The following is a 17050-nucleotide window of genomic DNA, read 5'->3' as shown; positions in this document are numbered from 1 at the left end:
TTGATCCTGCTTATGTTTACAGGAGAGGTAGAAGTAGAGCCAAGCAGATAAATAGATTATCTGTCTATCCTTTGAGATTGCATACAATCTACAAGACAAACATTAATGGCTTAAAAATAGTGGAGGGACTCATACCTGAGATCTGGTATTTTGACATGTATTTAATATTTTTGAGCAAAGCATTCCTAATGTGTTTCCAAAGTAATAATCACCTCATGATTTTAATGTACCAGTCAGAATTCTGTCACAATCTGAACTGCCTGAAAGGGGACCTAGAAATTAAAAAAAAGGTTGCCAAATGCATATTGTGAAGGTAGCTATACTTAACATAATGTACTATTCTTCAAACTAACTATTTGTATGCAATTTGTATCTTGTCTGGGCTCCTGGCTGTTTTTTTAGGCTTATCAATTAATTTTATAATTTGGTATGTTCAGGTGTTGTCAGGATATTCTGTATTTAACAGTAGAAAGAATTCATGCAAACATAGCAATTGCTGGTATCATTCAATCTGGACAATCACTAGGAGTAACAAAAATCACTCTCTCTATCCCTTACTATCAGTTTAATTTTACTATATGACTACCTACTGTATGTATACTTCTTACATAACGAACACTGTAATAAGATTTCTAAGTTTTCAAAAAACAAAAAGTCAGAGCAAAAAAGTACATTGCTAAAAGATCACTGAGGTTACATCAATCACAAAAAACTAGGTCAGCAAGTGTTAGGAGTAGCTCTGATGGAACGATATCTTGTACAAGCTGGCCTGTCATCGGTGTTCAGAGGTGTGAAGACTACTGATGTTGTGCTTTAAGGAGGAGAGAGAGACAAGGGAGAGATATTTCTAGATGCTGTCTTTAAAGGTAGCCTTCTAGAGGTTTAATTAATCTAGGGTGTATTTAATTACATTAGAAAAAAAGATCCAACACACGCTGAGCTGTGTTAAACACCCTGACACCTCCCTCCTCGGAGATCGATGGAATTAAAAGTATACAGATGCTTTAATTAAAACTAGGAAAGTTACCGCACATCACAAGAGGGGGGGGATCAAGTCTTTGATTAATGAAAATAATTTAAATTACCTGAAGCAATGTGGCCTTTCTGTAATTTGCAGCGATATGATGTTTTAACTATCAAAGGTCAAGTTACTACTTAGCTTAAGAGCTTGTTTTCTAATTCTAGTTAGCTAGAAGCTGGTCCATAGCAGTAGAATATTTAACATAGTCAGAATAAATATATTCTTTATTCCAGGTGCCTTGGGGGTTGAAACAATTAATCTTAATTAACTGTTCTTAAGGCTAACTAGTACATAGTTTTTGATACATCTCTACCAATAATGTAAAATACTAGTCATACTTTGTATTTCAGTGGGGAAAATTTGTCAATAATAGCTTCTTTCAGGTTTAATCAAATACCAAGTTTTAAAACCCGAAATCACTAAGTTAAAAAACAAAAAAGAAGACATCCTAAAGTAATTCACTTTCTTTAAATGTTAGTTCTTGAACTTATCTTACAAACGTCATGAGGTCATTTTTACCGCCTGTACCCAAAGAGGGAAAAAGCACCTTTCGTTTTTGTCACTCACTATTTCTGTCTTCTCTTGTAACAATCATTCATTTGATCGTTTTCCAAAGTGAACATGAGCCCTTCTCATTTACGGCTGACCTAATCCCGCCAGCTCAAACATAAAACAAAATTGCTGCGATGTCAGTTAAAAAATGTAATTAAATGTAATTTAACAGCAGGATAACCCAACAATTAATCACCCAGCTCCCTGATGAACAATAGAAGATATTGGCTCCCTGACCTCCTATATATCATTACATGAATAGTTCATGGCCTTAGGCATTATTTTGCACTGTCAGTCAAATCACTCTCAAAGTAATTAGTTTCTATTCCATAACAGAAGGAAAGCAATTATTTGTAGAGATATATACCATTTTGGTTTTTTGCCCTTTAATATTTTCACAGGTATGTTCCTACTCCATAGTGGCAAAATTCTCTCCAGTATCAATTACTCATCAATGCAAATAAAGACAGAGAATGGTAATGAATAGTCATACGTTACTTGTGAATCATAATAATAACCACATTTTCTTATGCCTTTATTTATACCATATCTAATAGGCCCCAGTAATAAACAACATTATCTACCTTTGCTGTATTAATTATGTACCATGATTGTTCCAAAAAGAAAAAAGGCAATTCTTGACATGTCAATATGCATTTCTGTATCTGAATACAATAAAAAGCTAGGATTTTTATTATTAATTTTGTTTTTGTTTATGCTTGAGATTAAAACAAGACAGCATATTGTTGACTCTCACCATAGTTAATGTCATATTAATAAACTTCTGTGGATGCTTTCACTATTTAAAAAAAAACCCTATTCATCACATTTGTGACATTCATGGCACTGTAAAAAGAGCTACAACAACATGAGAGCCTGCCACTAGGTCCAAACAGCCTTTATTTCCTGAACTTAAATGAACAAAGTAATTTTGATACTGGACTGCAATATAAAATTAGTTATTTTTTCAATAATTATACAAAGTGGCAAAAAATGAAATTTGGTGCCTAATATTGCTCCAGTAATTATTGTTACTATAGCCTGTTATAGCTCACACTTCACATACTCAGACATCCAATTTATAGTGATGACTAAATTACTTACTAAATGTGCAGGTCCACCACAATGGTACTGACAGGATAAACACAAGTCTGGAAGTTGGAAAACACTGTCAATTTACACCTACATTTCCAACTGGTGTCAAACATTTGGTGGCAACACAATAATAATAATTTTATTTTTGGTACCTATTTTCCCTCTCCGTCATCAAGCTACTGTTCATGAACTGAGTGATGACAGCACGTCAGTGTTCAAGAATACTCAAAATATCTTGCTATCAGAAATTATTGATGTTAAAATTGGTGTTTTTTCAGATTCATTTTGTTTTTAGAATACTAAATGCATCTTGAGGTTAAATTTTGTCAGCTGAAACCTCACTGGAGTGTCCCCCTGCTTCCTTCCTACATGATTTTATAACGAAAGTGATAACACTTTCACCCTCAAGTAATATGAAGCTGCCATTATTTTTAAAGGTAATTCTCAGGATGCCCCGATCTAAATGTAGCCCAGAGGGTCTCCCTTGTGCTCTGAAAGAAAAATGTTGATATAATTCATTTGAGGGCAATTTTGTTAGAGTGTAAGTTGATCTAGTAGGCTTCCTTGTCGATTTCCCTTTTCTGTCTCTGTGATGTTCAGGAATATTTTTCCTGACAGGTAACATACAGTCAAAAACAGGCCATATTTTTGTATCAGGCTCACATAAAAGAAGAGTAAATGAAACCCTCTGACTGAATATAGTATCTTACTTTGTGAGTGGAAAGAGTGTCACGTGTTTTTAATGACAATTACAAAGATGAAACAGACGTTTATCTTCAATTTCAATTTGCTGAAACAGATACTTTAATTCTTTGTGGACTATTACAAGGGATCACTCATTATACTGTGTCAGAAATCTTTTTTTTTATTCCAACAAACCTTCTCCTTCTGTTTATAGCAGGCAGAGATGAATGAAGGATAAAACAAAAGCATAATGCAGCACTACATCAAAAGAGTCTTAGATTGACTTGGCGGGCTGATATTCTGTCACTCCCAGTGTCTGAGATCTCCTCAGTCATGGTGAGTCATCCAGTCAAGAATTTCACTCCACTCAGTAATATCTAGCGTCACATCTGAGCTTCAGTTTCCTCTGAAACAGTGGAAATGACAAGCACAAGCTTTTACAAACACATTGCAGAGCTAGTAGAGACATCTGCCATGGCACTCCAACAGCACCAGCACAGTTCCTGTGAGCTAATCCTTTGATCTCCTAAACACCATAGAGTAAGAGGGGGCACACTGAAGCACATAAACATGCTGATTAGAGTTTCCACACTTTTTAAGTAAGCCAGAGCTTTCTCAGCTCTCTACGTGCCAAAAAGGTGCAAATTACCCATTCTCGTCCAATAACAATTAAAAGTCAGTCAGCAGATGTGGTTGTAGTCTAATTAAAGCCTTGAAAGGCCTGCCAGTATTTAGATGCTGATTAATTTATTTCCTAATTTATTTTTTATTAAATGTTTATTTCAAAACACATAATCCATTAAAGTATACACACACAAAGGCTTTAAGTGGTATAAGCCTATATCAAGAGCTTCACTAAACCTTTGATCTCAATGACACTTAGAGCTTTGAATGCATGGCTGATGCTTCTGTAACCTTCAACAGGGCACATTGAGTCCTGTATTATGAGCAATGACGCTTTTCCACATAAATGAGAAAACACCAGCTGAGGCAATCAGAGTAAGTCAATGATATTTCACATTATACATCAGCTTTCTGCACACCGAGTTAACTGAAAACAAGCACTGTACAGAACTAGTACAAAGTCTTTTGTTAATTGATTAATTTAATTTAAGCTCTATTATTACCCCCTTAGGGAAATTTGTTTTGTGGCAGGATCCAATACAACAATACAACAAAAAAGACAAAAAAAAGCTCAGAAATGCAGATTAAAGGTTATCGACTGAGTTAGCAAATTTCTACAAAACTGTTATTCCAATCACCATTACATAATATAAAAAGGAGATCTGGTGCAATTATATTGCACTTCCAAAATGCAACAGCTAACACAAATAAAATTAAATATAAGAATTACCGTACGTACCAACAACAAGCCTAAAGTAAGGGAAACTGAGCATTGATATAATGTTCACCAACAATATCTCCAGCAGAAAACACTGCACTGCTTCCTTTAGCCCTAGTTCATTTGTTCGATTACATGATAGGATAACTACAAGGCTATTTTTGACATTCTTTACACTAAAATGAGAACAGCAAATATGTTCAGTGACGTTCCCACCCATAGCAACGAAAATGTTAAAGGGATGATTCTAACATTACTGAAGCTATCTATTTTCAACAAGATACACTGCAAAAAGTTTAATTTAAATTCAAGCACTTCCTGCCTTTTTTAAAATGTTATAAAATTACTTAAGCTTTTTCGTCGTTTCAGAAAAAGCAGTGCTTGTTAACAGAGAGAGAGAGGATGAAGGTTCAGCTGAAGATTGCAATGGACAGAGCAGGAAAGCTAATGTACGTTCCAGTAGTATGGGTGTAGGGGGGCTGTTTGAGCTGTCTTTCACAAAGCTCATCAAAATGAAATGCAGAGTACAATAAACTGCAAAGGACGGCAGAAGTAGAATGCTCAAAAGGGTAGTCACAACAAATGTTCAGTAGGAATTGAGATGTGGAGACATCATGGGCAAAAGCTTCTCCTATGGGAATTTCTGCCTTTTTGCATCACATACTTGCCTCCCAAGATTTGTTCTGTGCAAGCAATAAAATTCAACAAGTTAGGCTAAGTACACATGTGCAGATTTACCTCTTTGGACCTTAAGACAAACTCTGTTACTGGATATTTGCAGTTCAAATGTTTGAGTAGTTCTTTTTGAAAATTAGACATTGCCAGAATCTCCTAAGGTCAGCTTATCGGCTTTAGCCACAGAATCTGTGAGAGCCTGAGGAAGAATTACAGCACAGCACAAAAAAAAATGTGCGGAAAACAGAACAAAACAAAAGGAAGAACATACCGTTGTATTTGTATTTTAAAAAATGATGTCGTCCTGGGTGTAGGAAGCCACATAAAGGAAAATGAAAAAAATAAGTAAAAAAGAAAACTCCACACAAAAGTAGAAAATAGATATTTAAGTTAACAAAGCACCACCAAGAAATCAAACATTAATTTGAATCAAATGAAAAATAAAATACTGCACACATTTTAAGGAAACCTTTGTAATCCTTAGGGAGGGAAAAAAAGCCACCCACTATATTTTTTAATATCTTCTGTAATGATTTTCTATTAGTACTGTAGTCCTTCAATTTATTCAATTTGCTATCCTAGTTTTCTGAAAATTCCTTCTTACATTTAAATTAATTGGGTTTTTTTCTTTCTTTCAATTTGTCAGGGATTAGGATGTCAGTACAAGTATTACAAATCTGGTAAAAACTCAGATTAGGGGTTGTAAAATATATTAAGACACTACAAGATGGATTATGTAAAGTAAGCATTAGTAGAGTGTCATAAAGTCGGTAGTAGCTCACCTCTCCTCATGGTTAACTGCATGTTGATAACAAATGCATAGATAAACACACTGGTCATGTTTTATTCAGTGTTAGTAGCTTGTTTTATCAAGTGTCATTTGCCACCCTTGAACTAAACTGTTACCAATAATTACAGGTGTGATGGAAAACTTGCAGGTGAAACCATACCTTTTGAGCAGTCAGTCCCATGAAATCCTGGGAAACAGTGACAGACCCCAGAAACACATTCCCCATTGCCATGACAATTCCTGGGACACTCCTGCACAGAGTCTTCAAAACAAGAGAAACAAATTACAGCAGGGACAAGTACAATAATGCCTACTTAAATTAAACCAGTCCTCAATAATAATTGTATTGCATATGGGCAACAAAATAGACATGATTAAGTGAACCAAGGAACTTATAAAATATGCTTCTGAAGATGTACTACAGCTACAGTAGTTTCAATATAGTTTATGCAGCTGACACAGTACCTAACAGACTTCTGTGTTACAACCATGAGCATACTGCCATTGCAGATTAGCTATTTCACTAATTCACAGAGCTTTATTTCACAAGTAAAATATATACAGTATCAGTGGTGCTTTTCTCAGAGTAGTCTTTATATAATGGTAATGGGTTACCTGGCTAGTCAGAAAAAAAGGGAGTGACATTTCTGTTTCTGCTTTTAAAGATTGCTTTTCTGACCTCCATCACCACTCCACATCACAAAACAGTTAATTCTGGTGAGCAGCTATTTAGATATTATGCTGATTTTTAACACCAGACTACGTCAGGCCCATTTTGTTCTTTTCTTTCAGTTGAAAGAAAGCATTATAATGCTACTTAAAATGATTTTCTAAGTTTGAAACACCATCTAAATAAACTTGTTGCCATCCTCATTTCAACTAACGGGATTGTCACATAGCAGATTATATTATTATTATTTATTTTTTAGTGAGTCTAGAGGAGAGGTTGCCTTTTCAGGCGGCAACTAAGAGACAAAGTGAGCGAAAACAGAGGAGAAATGGTAGAGGACAGGAGTAAGTTGGAGGAGAATGTGACGTGACAGTGTGTCAGAAAAGGCTGCTGTTCAGTACAGTCCCCACCTTGCCATCTGTAGTGCTGCTAATTACATGTTCTGATTACCTCAAATCATCTGATTACCTCAAATCATCCTCCCCAGCATCAATGCAAACAGCCCCCAATTCATCACACTATTGAGTGCCCACATCACACCCCTACCTACAGTTCCAAATATTACAAGTCGGTTCTTCACCTCGCTTTAACTTTATTATTATTTCAAACTAGCAATTGTGAATTTAATTAGATTATCTGAGCTTTAGTGAGGGAGAGGGTAGGATGACTAAATGAGAATGTGAAACTGCTGACAAAAAGAATCAATGAAGTGTGACTGCAAATGTCAAAATCATAAACCAAGGTATACATTTTTTTTAGAAACATCGAGATGAATTTATTCATGTTATCATTTAATTAATCATTCTATCATTAAAGAAAGCAAAAAAAACATGCTGTTCTCTTTTTGACTAATATGGTAGTAACAGCTTTAATGTGAAATACAAAACATATCTCATTCTGCAGAACAAATAAAAGTGACAAGACCCTTTTTAACTTTTAAAATATCTGGAACCTTTAATTGATTTTTTTGTAAAGACAAATCTAAACAAAAGCCTTGAAATGCACTATTGAAGAAGTAATGACATGATTATTAACATTACAGTAATAACTCACCTCTATTTACACCCAATTAAGAACCTCATCATTTTTGTGTCAGCTTTCTTTCTATTATTTCTGTCAGTTTAACAAAGGCTGTCATCACCCTATTATTATTGTTGTATTAAAATTAATGACTTTGTGACATTTAATTAGATAAGAGAAGTATTACAACTTTAAAAGTAGGCCATTCGACAATTAATCTGCATAAGGTTAGATGGAAAGGTTATGGATATACCAGAATATAATTTGGTATGCTTAAGCACAAATAGGGAATATGCAAGCAGATAGGACTCAGAAATTGGATAACTCTCAAGACAATAAATTTATTATCCATGTTGTTGCTAACAGTATTTTGAGCCTTGGTGTGATGGATTTATGGTCTGTAAGGTCTCAAATCCCATAACTCAGCCATTATGCCACCTTGAAGTCTAATTTTATAAGATCCCAGAAGCACAGCAAGGCCTTGTTCATACAAGACAAAGGAAAACTGGGTTGTTTCTGGAAGTTGGCTTGGTGGATAAGGAAAGTAGAAGTTTTCCCTCAAAGATATTAAAGAATCCAAGGCTAATTTTTTCAAGAGTATCATTTTAGCCCTGATATTATGGATAAATCAAGTAAAAACTGATCAAATCTGGCAATTCTAGTGTCCATTTATGTCAATCAAAATTAAAAGTCTTTTCTACCAAACTGTTCCTGGAATAGTGGCACATTGGCATAAAACTGCTAACTAATCACCCCTGAGGTTCAATAGTTGAATCTAAGTATATGACTCAGTAGTTAAGCTGAAACTACATTGTAAAATACTTTAGGGTCCTGATTATGATTACAGATGGTATGAAAGTGTAAGTTGGTCTGATAAGTTCATTATCATTAGAATTATTAATTAATAATATTAAACCCATGAACTGCTCAATAACTTAGCCAATCTGTAAAGAACATTGAAATGTACAGTAGCAGAGAAAAACTGCTATATTAAGTTTACTATTTGTATTGCTATATTTAAAGGATTTTTAACTTGGTGCAGTGTGAAGACTGTTTTTAGACAATCTGCAATCAGGAAAGACTTAAGCAATTTTCTCTCTTCTGGTGAATTACATGCCTACACTGAACATCCCATTGATAGACTAGTGATCTCAAGCAACCATCACTGGCAAATGGTACTGCACTGCAAGATATTCCATTGCTTTTTTGTATATTTTTTTTAATTTAAAGCTCTGTAACAACAAGTTATATTTAAATTACCCTTAACCTGTTGACTGCTGACAAAATGAAAGTCTCTCCACCTATGGTAGGTGTTGTTTTGAAAAGACAAATTACTAAACCATCACTGGATATACAGTGCACAATATACAGTGCCTTGCGAAAGTATTCGGCCCCCTTGAACTTTTCAACCTTTTGCCACATTTCAGGCTTCAAACATAAAGATATAAATTTTTTATTTCATGTGAAGAATCACCAACAAGTGGGACACAATTGTGAAGTGGAACGAAATCTATTGGATTTTTGAAACTTTTTTAACTAATAAAAAAATGAAAAGTGGGGCGTGCAAAATTATTCGGCCCCTTTACTTTCAGTGCAGCAAACTCACTCCAGAAGTTCAGCGAGGATCTCTGAATGATCCAATGTTGTCCTAAATGACTGATGGTGATAAATAGAATCCACCTGTGTGTAATCAAGTCTCTGTATAAATGCACCTGCTCTGTGATAGTCTCAAGGTTCTGTCGAAAGCGCAGAGAGCATCATGAAGACCAAGGAACAAACCAGGCAGGTCCGTAATACTGTTGTGAAGAAGTTTAAAGCCGGATTTGGATACAAAAAGATTTCCCAAGCTTCAAACATCCCAAGGAGCGATCGTCTTGAAATGGAAGGAGTATCAGACCACTGCAAATCTACCAAGACCTGGCCGTCCCTCTAAACTTTCAGCTCAGACAATGAGAAGACTGATCAGAGATGCAGCCAAGAGGCCCATGATCACTCTGGATGAACTGCAGAGAAAAACAGCTGAGGTGGGAGAGTCTGTCCATAGGACAACAATCAGTCTTACACTGCACAAATCTGGCCTTTATGGAAGAGTGGCAAGAAGAAAGCCATTTCTCAAAGATATCCATAAAAAGTCTCGTCTAAAGTTTGCCACAAGCCACCTGGGAGACACCCCAAACATGTGGAAGAAGGTGCTCTGGTCAGATGAAACCAAAATCGAACTTTTTGGCCACAATGCAAAACGATATGTTTGGCGTAAAAGCAACACAGCTCATCACCCTCAACACACCATCCCCACTGTCAAACATGGTGGTGGCAGCATCATGGTTTGGGCCTGCTTTTCTTCAGCAGGGACAGGGAAGATGGTTAAAATTGAGGGGAAGATGGATGCAGCCAAATACAGGACCATTCTGGATGAAAACCTGTTGGAGTCTGCAAAAGACCTGAAACTGGGACGGAGATTTATCTTCCAACAAGACAATGATCCCAAACATACAGCAAAATCTACAAAGGAATGGTTCACAAATAAACGTATCCAGGTGTTTGAATGGCCAAGTCAAAGTCCAGACCTGAATCCAATCGAGAATCTGTGGAAAGAGCTGAAAACTGCTGTTCACAAACGCTCTCCATCCAACCTCACTGAGCTCGAGCTGTTTTGCAAGGAAGAATGGGCAAGAATTTCAGTCTCTCGATGTGCAAAACTGATAGAGACATACCCCAAGCGACTTGCAGCTGTAATCGCAGCAAAAGGTGGCTCTACAAAGTATTAACGCAAGGGGGCCGAATAATTTTGCACGCCCCACTTTTCATTTTTTTATTAGTTAAAAAAGTTTCAAAAATCCAATAGATTTCGTTCCAATTCACAATTGTGTCCCACTTGTTGGTGATTCTTCACATAAAATAAAAAATGTATATCTTTATGTTTGAAGCCTGAAATGTGGCAAAAGGTTGAAAAGTTCAAGGGGGCCGAATACTTTCGCAAGGCACTGTATATGCATATATTGCTATTTATGATATAAAATAATATGAATAGGTACACAGGCATACATGTAAATGGAACAAACATAAGTGAAACTACTATGCTCATCTACACTTTATGGGATAGCTCTTGCAAATTTAAATGTTGTCAAAGATTATGCTCTGCTGCACAGCGCTGAGCCGGTTACACAGACATGCCAAAGTGCAGAAAGTATTAGGGCTGTCAACTGCTCATTCAATTTGACAACTGAGCACCAACGCTTAAAGAAAAAAAATCACAAAATGTGTGGAGAGGGAAAGGATTAAACCATGTTTTTCCCTTTTTTTAACCTTAGACCCTGTCTTTGAGATCTTTGTTTTTAATCTGCATGATTGATTTTGTGTCTGCTATTTTTTTGTTCTTTTATACCAAAAGCAATAACTTTAATCTCTCTACAAGCTTCCTAGAAGAGAAAAACAAATCTGAGATTTGAACTGAAGATTACAGATTCAAAGTTGTGTAAAAACAGAACAGCTTTTTTTAAGCCCACAATTCAGAATCCTGGGATGTCATGTTTACTTAAATTAGCATGCAGAGTTTTACATGGGTAAATAACTCACTGGTAATCAAATCCATTTATGAAGAAAATGAACAGTGACTAATATAGGTATTTTTGCCACATTGTTATTTGCAAAATAAGTGTTTTTTTCTTAATAATGGGTACCATCTTAGCAGAATCAATCCTATGTGGTAACTTAATTATCACAATATATATCCTTTTTCTTTGAACTACAATGCTTTTGTCCTTGACTATTATTTTTAACCCTAAGTAAATAAAATCAGGCTTAAAGATGAAATGATTTACTTTGGAAAATAACAGCTTCATTTCCTTTTTTTTCTCCTTGAGAAATCTCAGTTTGCTGTTTGTAAGGATTAGCTAATTTTACCATTCGAAAAGACCATGTCAACAGTTGAGTACAGATAAAAGTATTAAAAAGAGCCTTATTTTTTTCCTGTTGTTACAGGAAAAAATACTACAATCAATCATCATTATGTCTTTTTGCCCTTACGTGATGATTCACCCTTTGCAAATAACTAAAACTTTATAAATTTCTGTGTCAGCCATAAATACAGGTATTTATTACAGGTAATTGAACATTTTCCAACCTATAACCCACTTTCTAAGATGAAAATGGACAGGTATGAAAAATGGTACTGTATATCTCATAGTTCTAAAATGCATTAGTTACAGTAGGTGATATACCAACAGAAACATTTCTGCTTTTATACAGGTGGCCTCACTTCTGTGCATGAGAGATGTTAAGCTTCATGCATATGAGCTTTGAATTATATTAAATTACTCGATAATACAGCAACAATGGTGAAACAGCAATTCTTCTTGAGGTCAGTTTTCATAATGCTTTTTTGGCTTCAGTCTACTTGCAGGAAAACACTAAAGAAATTGCCTGTTGCTTTTAAAGTGTGACCAATATACCTACAGTACAGGGAGTAGCAGACACCTTACCTAGGATAGCAGTGCTAAAGGAGACTGATTCCTTGTCTTTGCCATCATTGTAGAAGGCCAGGTGCCAGGTGCCAGGGTCCAGGTACTGCACAAACACAGCCTCGTTGAGAACTACTGTCTGGATGCTGCGACGCTCTCGAGGGGACTCCACAACGCTCCACTTCTCCTTCCCATCCAGGCGTTCCATATAGTCATACTGCCCACACAATCGACAAACCGGGAGCCATTACTCTGCAATTATCTGACCCTAAGCCACATACAAGTCACAGAGTGAAACGCCAGTTCACACTAGATAATTTGATGCCTTTACACCATTAATTTAGCGGGGTTCTGTTTCGTGACAGAAATGGCTTTCACCAATTTTAATAATGGATTGATAATTCAATATTTATCTACACTGGAATCAAAAAGAAAAAAAAATATTTTTTAAACAATAGTTTTTGGGAGATGCTTTCAGAGTGTAAGAGAAACATTAGACAAGCTGCAAAGTAGAATTCTTCAATGTTCAAGATTGAAGGCTGAACAGAACCAAAAGGACCATGAAATGCAAGCTGGCTTTTATTTAAGTCTAAATATTTGAACATGACCTCAAAGTACAGTACTTCCTCTGCATTCTGTGAACTGATTTTTTTCTCTTTGAATCTGCCTTTGACCAATACTTTAAAAACACACTTTCCCTGTGCTCTTGTTTCAGGCATGAAACAAAGCTTAGATGTACAGTTCAACCATATATAACATCACAAATTCACAACAAAAAATCTTCACCATTTTTTGCAGTAGCTCTGGTCTTTGTTCTAGTGTAGTCCTTTACTCTGCCTTGACTTGACAAGCACAGTTCTAGCTGGTCTGCTTGGCTGTACACTTAGTCAACTCCACTTGGTTCAAAAAACAGCTGCCAGCAGCTTTATAGGTACAAAGTGTCTCGATATCATCATTCCACTCATCCAGCAGGGGACCTTGACTTCAAGGTCTCCTTGGCAATCTTAGAAGTTCACCAGACTCTCAAGCTGCACTCAAGCTAAAAAAGACAACTCGATCCCCAGCTGTTTGCTACAGATACAGTGATTGGAAAAAGACAGGGAAGCAAAGAGAGATTTCTGTTTGTCTTAGACATTATTATGGTGTTGTACAATCAGAAATGGGCATTAAAAGCCAACTTTTACTGAAGGTGTGTTAACTTTCTTTTATATGTAACTTACTGTAGCTAGCCTGACACATGCAGTAGAGTATATAGCTTGAATTGTTATAACTATATCTTAATGTCCACAACTATCCTGTTAAGTAACTGTAGATTTAGTATAGGAGCAATTACTATAGCTACAGCATGTTAATCGGGTTTTATTTAACCTGGGCATGAGAGGGTGGCAATCCTTTGCGGATGTAGACTCCAAAAAGAGCGTCTTTTCCCAGGGAGATGTTGAATTTAAGGAACTGAGGTTGGTCCAGGTGCAGCAATGACCTCCAAAAGACTCCTGGAGGAACTTCCTGGGTCACTCGACGCCCCACTTCCAGATTGCCTGTGTCAATACTGCTGTTGCGAACAGTCCAGGGACCTGAAAGCCAAGGAGTACAAAGTCACCTAATAACCCGGATAAATCAAAGACAACAATACTGATTTTCACATGAAGAGCGTAGCAGGAAAAATGTGAAATGCTGGATCTACAGAATGCATTCAGTTTTCATTACACAGATGTGAAACACTATCACAAAGCCCACAAACCATGGAATCATAAAATATTAGAAAACTGAAAAGCAGAAGTTTCAGTGTTCTCTGCTTTAGAGCACTAAAGGATGTCAGAGTTCCAAGACAGGTTTAACCAGAATTATATGCAACAAAAATGAGTAAATGACGCTTTTGTTCCATTTTCAGCTTCATTTTACACACTTGCTTTTCTACTAAAGCAAAAATAGTTCTTTCACAATACACCTTTCAAATGATACTTCAAAATGCTGTACATCGAAAACAAGCTACAGACACGGTAAAATTGCAGCCTACATAATGTTCATAACATGAAAAATAAATCTTAGAAAATGCTTTTTTCAAGAGGTTTCAAATGAGGATTTAAAAGAAATAAAGGAAACACAGCGATACATTTGGAAGGAAATAGAGTTCCAAAGTTTAGGGGTGCCAAAAAACAGAATGAACTGCCTCCTATGCAGTCCTATGTCTTCTCACAGGATAGCACAGAATATCAGAATCAGTGGATTAAAGGTTACAAACAAATACTGGTTCAGACAGACAGATACATTCAAAATAAAAATAATTTAAATTTTAATTGGAAGCCTTGTAAAGATTATAAAACAGGAGTAATACAGAGACTTGAAGGAGACTAAAGAGTTAAATTTTGAACGTACTGCAACTTGTTTTAGTTATTCTTATTCACCAAATGCAAACATTATTACAACAAGCAGGAGATGAGACAAGAGACAGAGTCTCAATCTGTTTATACACATTTCTTGCACTATAACAATTTGTACCTACTAACCTTTTCTTGTTTAGAACTGTCAACCTGGGTATGTGTATAATTATACTGTACTGTAATTGACATTTCAGATCATAACAATGATTTATATTGGGTAAGATTAATATGGTAAGCAATGTTAATGAAAAAAGACAACCATTGAACCCAAGGTAAATCTTACATACAGATACCTGTATTTAAAACACGTACTGTATGCATGCTAAACCTAACTTCACAAGCATTGCCATACCAAACACCTTCTGGCATTCTCAAAGTTTTCTCAACGGTTTTTAAAAACATTGTAGCTGAACAATTCTTGACTCGGTTGTAGGACCACTAGTTTTGGCTGCAAGCCTAAACATTGATCAGAAATGTCTTTGCTAAAGAAAACGCTCTCACAGGATAAAAGTAGTGTAGCTTTAGTCGGTTTAAATAAGATTTGTCTCTTGAAAATATTGGCTTTTAATATCCACACCAGATATAACGTTTATGTGAACAACAGAAATAAACAATATACAATACTACAATATTGTGTTTTTCTTGAGGAAAGAAGATGGGAGTCTGTCATGAATCAGTAATGGACCCTCTGATCTTCACTCTCTTATGTTAATGACCTGCCAGAGGTGTGTCCAAGGCTAAAACATCTGATATTGTTTCACAAATAAGTCGGCGTTATTATTGTAAGTGCTCTCATTAAATCGCCAAATACAAATTACATCACAAGGAAACGAATGGACAAAAAATCCCTGAAATCCTTCAAACCCTAATACTGCACTGGAGTCAAAACCCTTTGCTTTACATAGATACTTATTTAAAAAAAAACAATATATTTAAGCAAACTGAAAAAAAGAAAACAAAACTGCATAGTGTCAGATTCGTACAATGACTACGTGTAAGAATTTTTAATTCATCTATACAAATAAGAATGACCAATAATAAGCAAAGTAGCTAACAAAAAAAAGCTTACAGTCCCTTGAGGGATAACATTACAAAGCATGTGTATCCTTAAGCTGCTAATGCCATTCTTGACTTGTATTATGCAGAGACTACAGAATTATCGCTATTGAACAGTAATTGTTTAGGACTGTGGAAAGCATACAATACAATAATGCAGGCTGCCTGAACTGCCGCCCTCCCCAATTCCCATAAGCACTAAACTCTGCTGATATGGTGGATTACAAACAAAAGAAAGAGACAAATACTCCACAGAGATCTCTTTGTAGAGGCTCCATGAGGTAAAACTTCTGACTGCAATTCTCCTGTTTGTTTTTCCGCAACATTAATCACCGGGTCTGTTGTTGCAGAGATGAGGTATGATGAAGAATGAAGTGTCTATCTTCCTCTAATATATAAAGAACATAAAAGGAATCAAAATATTAATTAGAGCCGGCTGTTTTAATTTTGTTTCTAGACCGAAAATGATTGTGCCTTGTCAAAAATTAAAATATTAGAGACATGTTCTTTGAACCTCTAATTTTTAGAAAATAATAATGTAATTCTTGAATTAGGGGCATGTGATGGCAAACTAATATTAACCCTTTACGCATTAGTATCTTATTTATATTATAGCATATTATTCACAATGCATTATATTTTTCTCCAGTGTCAAACCTATTCAATTTAAATGTTTTTCAATTTGTACTTTTTTTTCTGTTGGTGAGAAGAATTTTTTAAATGATTAAAACCAATTATTGTCAACTTATATATAGAGAAAGCTGAATATCAATTAATGGTTCACAATGGGGTATAAAAGTCAAACCTAATCACTAATTCTAATTTAAAAATAAATTAATAAACACATTTGTAAGCAATGCATCTCAGCATCACCCCAGGGCTAATCAAAGCTAAGGTTTAAAAAGTATAATCTTTTACTAAATTAATTTAGACTACCGCTGATAGCATCAGCTAATTGAATTAAAGCAGAAGATGGGAATTACAAAAGAGGTAATTTCTACAATTAGAATTAAAAGAAAAATTGCACCAGTATCTTTGTGGAGAGTTAATAACAAAGGAAATACATCAGCACTTGCCTATTTTGCAAAAAGCAGAAATGCTCTCCATTCTGGAATTGTTGGGATGTCGTCTTGTTCACCTCACTCACCAATCAAAACCAAACCTCAACATTTTAAAATCTTAAATATTTTAGACATCTTAAAATAGGGAATCTAACCCTATTCCCAAATAATAATCTGCTGCTCCTTTTCAACTCTACACCAAACACAGATTAATCAGCTCAAAAAGACATGCTCTCGAAACTT

The 17050-nt window shown here is 35.5% G+C and overlaps 1 protein-coding gene across 13 annotated transcripts in view; it reads right to left on the bottom strand.

The window, feature by feature from the left end:
• Positions 1-17050, bottom strand: part of LOC102695531 (teneurin-2) — an 822495-nt gene that overhangs the window by 69113 nt on the left and 736332 nt on the right. For 10 of the 13 annotated variants that reach the window (XM_015349967.2, XM_069196089.1, XM_069196090.1 and 7 more), the window contains 4 exons: positions 13678-13883; positions 12331-12526; positions 6320-6421; positions 5641-5673 (listed from right to left, as the gene is read on the bottom strand). In XM_015349967.2, coding sequence (XP_015205453.2) covers positions 5641-5673; positions 6320-6421; positions 12331-12526; positions 13678-13883 — 537 coding nt within the window. The remainder of the gene's footprint in view (positions 1-5640; positions 5674-6319; positions 6422-12330; positions 12527-13677; positions 13884-17050) is intronic. The other 3 variants (XM_015349971.2, XM_015349973.2, XM_015349975.2) reach the window with 1 other exon arrangement.

Source organism: Lepisosteus oculatus, chromosome 11 (genome assembly GCF_040954835.1).
Source record: "Lepisosteus oculatus isolate fLepOcu1 chromosome 11, fLepOcu1.hap2, whole genome shotgun sequence".
In the NCBI taxonomy this organism is placed as follows: Eukaryota; Metazoa; Chordata; class Actinopteri; order Semionotiformes; family Lepisosteidae; genus Lepisosteus; species Lepisosteus oculatus.
This window is presented reverse-complemented; position numbering and strand designations above follow the sequence as displayed.